At 40.1% G+C, this 3,545-nt stretch overlaps 1 protein-coding gene across 1 annotated transcript; it reads right to left on the reverse strand.

The window, feature by feature from the left end:
- Positions 1-380: 380 nt before the first annotated feature.
- Positions 381-3,545, reverse strand: LOC108678551. The gene is made up of 3 exons (XM_018167004.2): positions 2,441-3,545; positions 1,824-2,036; positions 381-1,518 (listed from the first exon to the last, which is right to left on the reverse strand). The coding sequence occupies exons 1-3, from the start codon at positions 2,831-2,833 to the stop codon at positions 736-738; spliced, it is 1,389 nt and encodes a 462-aa protein (XP_018022493.1). The 5' UTR covers positions 2,834-3,545; the 3' UTR covers positions 381-735.

Here is a 3,545-nt window from a genome sequence, read left to right on the forward strand (position 1 = left end):
GGAAAGTTTTGCTCGTTAGTAAGACGTGCTTTTTGTTGAGACCTGCTGACGAAGCTCGCTTTTGTTGTTCGCCAGTAAGAAACAAACGCGAGGTACTAGCGTCAAGTGCGAAGGAGAAAATTAACAATTACATAGACGAATATTGCAGACTATGCCTGCCGGCTAATGCTATGAAGAAAAGGAGGCATATGATAGTAATCTTCTGCACATTTTTTATAGGTTAAGGTTAAGGTAAGACAATGATGCGGTATAGTGTAAACATTGCTTCGATAGAACGAATTATAGCAATTATGTATTAATCTGCCATTTTGGAGATAAGGGTAATTAGAAGAATCTTTAAAGATCCTCAAATATAAAAGCATTTATTAAAAACAGCGAAATATTTTTGAGAATGAGTCATCTTATCCAAAATGAATAAATTCCAAAACCTGTTGCCATCCAAACACTTATTGACCACTTGAGTGGGCTGCTGATGCTACTGTTACACGAGAGATAAGGGAAAATGCGCAACTGTGGTCCTGCCTTCAATTTCAGTCTCCTCAATCATTTTCGTCTTCTGGTGAGGAAAATCGGATCACTTGAAGTCAAACTGGCTTAACATCGCTGCTCAGCGTGACGAGACATTTTTGAAACCACGCCCTCGTAATACTCTTCGTAAAAAAGCAACAACTAAACCACATGAAATGTTCACACTCAACAATACATATGCTAACGCAGGACACAATGTTGGTAGAATCATTCGGGATTGTTATCAATATATCCTTCTTTTCTCTGCCTGCTTAAATCTTCAAGGCGAAATTTATGCTCAGTCGCTCTAATTTCCTTTTCTTCTTTCCGTTTTTCTATGATGTAATCCAGCTCTTCTTTAAGAACTTTAACTTTCAGTTCATGTTCGATTCGCCTCATTTTCAGTATCTCATTTAACATGAACGAGCAGGATGCTCTTAGCTTGGGAGAAGTAGAACCGATTTCCGTGTCGAGGCTAGTCAAGTCTACAGCTAGTGCGCCATCTCTATCGTGAGTCAGGAGGTGATTGTGCGAACCTTCACTTTCAACTTCTTCTAATTTCCTCTTTTTTGATAAATTTTCAACTGGATTCGTCGACTTAACCAAATTAGAATTTTGATCCATTTCATGCCCATCATTTAATACGTTCTCAGTCTGAGATAAATATTGAGAACATTGATCTTTTTGCTGCTGGTCAGGTTCGGGATGAGGAGAAGAGTTCACTTCTTTAATGTCGAACAAATTTTCAGCCTGGAAACTGTTGTCTCTCTCATCGTCACATATAGCTCCAGCACAAGCTTCAGTTTTCACTTCATTTCCTTGAATGCAAGAAGCCTGGTCACTCGGTTCAGCGTCGGCAGGAGGCTCGTTGCCGGCGCTGTCGCTGCTCTCACTCTCACAGCGCGGGGAGCCCGCGCTACTCGCAACGCTCGCTCGCGGCGACGCTACGGCGCTGGAGTCGGCTTCTGAAGCCTCGAGCAGTTCTTGCTTCAGGAACTGCGATGGGTCGCGCTAAAATATACAACAATCCACGATAAATTTTAAAAACTTTGAACGACATAATCCAGATATAATTCTTTATTCATTATGATTAGTTGAAACTTTTAATAATTCTATAAATAGTAGCATTGTTGTATTATTATGATGCATTATTATATAATTTAATAGAATTATTATATCCCATCATTACATTCTAATAAGAAATAAAAATACGGCTTAGAATTCTTTACAATCATTCCGTTAACCACTCGTGGGGAGGCCTCAAGCTCAGACTGAACAAAACAATTTTAATAACTTGTTTCATGTTGTCAACTTACAGCGACAAGAGGCAACTCTTTGAAGTTGCTGCTATCTTCTTTGAAGGCCATAATTGCGGCCTGTTGCATGACAGACGTGCGCTGCTGGTATTCGTCGTTGAGCATCTTAAGCAACACCTCCGAAACCGCGTCGCGCTCCACCAGCGTGTGTTCCAGTAAGCGTGACTGGTACTTCTTTGCCTTCGCCTTCATGTTCTTGTATAGAGTTTGGACCTGTGAATAGGAACATACTGACATATTAGTGGGAAAAGGCTACTAGATTATGCTTGCATGTTCGTAATGATTTTCGATGAATTAGGTACAATTTTTTTGGATTACCATTAAACATTTTTTCTTCGATCTAATGCCCCCATGATTGCGCGTTCTAGTGCTTTTCTGTTGCCGAGTCTATAATTCAAGAAAATTCGGTGCTGCACATATCAAGAGTTAACATTAAAACAAAATCAATCGTCGCAAAAGGATTTACAGTAGGAATAACTTAATTTCCGTTACGTTAATGAACATACATGCACTGAGTGACGCACGAAGTGACTGCTACACGAAATGCGATGGTCGCGTTTTACACCTTCAACCTGAATGGCTGGTCTAGAGACAATACCGCGGAAAGCGTTACTCACTTGATGTCGAGTCCGTTTCACTTCCGTAGTCTTGTTGAATTTCAAGGTAATTTCATTCCAGACGGAAGCCCTCCTGTGGACCGTCTTGGCGTCCGTGTCTCGCGTCTCGAGTGAAGGCAGATGATCAGACATAACTTTGAGGAGGGTTAAGCGCTCAACGTTAGAGGCGTGCATGCTGCGTGACGGGGACTGAAAAAGCGTAGCGTTCGTGAAATACGGAGGCCTTTGCAACAGCATAGGCACTTCAGGAGACAAAGATGGAAAATTTCCTTCGAACGTGGGAACCGCTGAAGAAATTATCTTCGAGTCAACTGAATTTGAGTCACTGGATTCTTGTGACCTCAACTGACGGTTGCCGTCGATGATATTAGCAATTTCGGACGAAGCGTCCATGACGGTTTACGAAGGAACTATTAAAGGGTTTCGTTTGACGATCTACTAATCAGCTTATGGGTAGGTAAAGTTCTGGTGATCTTGCGCTCTTCTGAGAAAAAGAAAGAGTTGAGGATAGACTACTGACTTTTAGTATCGTTACATCAAAATGAACCGGGATAACAAGACGAGAGGAGTGTCCAGGAAAAAAATCGGAAAAATGGAAAAAATGCCCCGGAGAAAAATTATAAATCAGGGCAATAATGGTGTTCGGGAATCGTAAAATTGTCTGCCGGATATTGTGAAACAGTATTAGACAGATGGATATAAAACGAGGCTCAATACAACGATATAAGACAAATATATTGCGATAAGAGACAAACGATATAAGACGATAAGACAAGAGACAAAACAATAATAGACAAAATAAGACAAGAGACAGAACGACAATAAGAGACAAAACGATATAATATATATTACGATATAAGACAAATATATTGCGATAAGAGTTAATTCGAACGCACGGATTACATTTTGACAAGTTAATCCTTTGATTATTAATAGACATTTGGTGAGATCAGGATGCCAACCTAACTTGGCAGTTACATTAATAGGCAGACTTAATTATAAATGGTTGACAGAACCATTTTCTTCATTTATACCGGACCCTTTCATTTATACCGGATCATATTTGACATATCTCAAATGATTTCGCATAACGCGAATGGTACGA

This window comes from Hyalella azteca, unplaced genomic scaffold (assembly GCF_000764305.2).
Source record: "Hyalella azteca isolate HAZT.00-mixed unplaced genomic scaffold, Hazt_2.0.2 contig16984, whole genome shotgun sequence".
Classification (NCBI taxonomy): domain Eukaryota; kingdom Metazoa; phylum Arthropoda; class Malacostraca; order Amphipoda; family Hyalellidae; genus Hyalella; species Hyalella azteca.

What these genes read in the sequence shown, in the direction of transcription:
- LOC108678551 (XM_018167004.2), bottom strand. Translation starts at nt 2,833, where the DNA reads ATGGACGCTTCGTCCGAAATTGCTAATATCATCGACGGCAACCGTCAG. An exon ending in TGAAACGGACTCGACATCAA is followed by an intron (nt 2,037 to 2,440) that starts GTGAGTAACGCT and finishes TCCTATTCACAG; the next exon opens with GTCCAAACTCTATACAAGAA. An exon ending in AAGAGTTGCCTCTTGTCGCT is followed by an intron (nt 1,519 to 1,823) that starts GTAAGTTGACAA and finishes TGTATATTTTAG; the next exon opens with CGCGACCCATCGCAGTTCCT.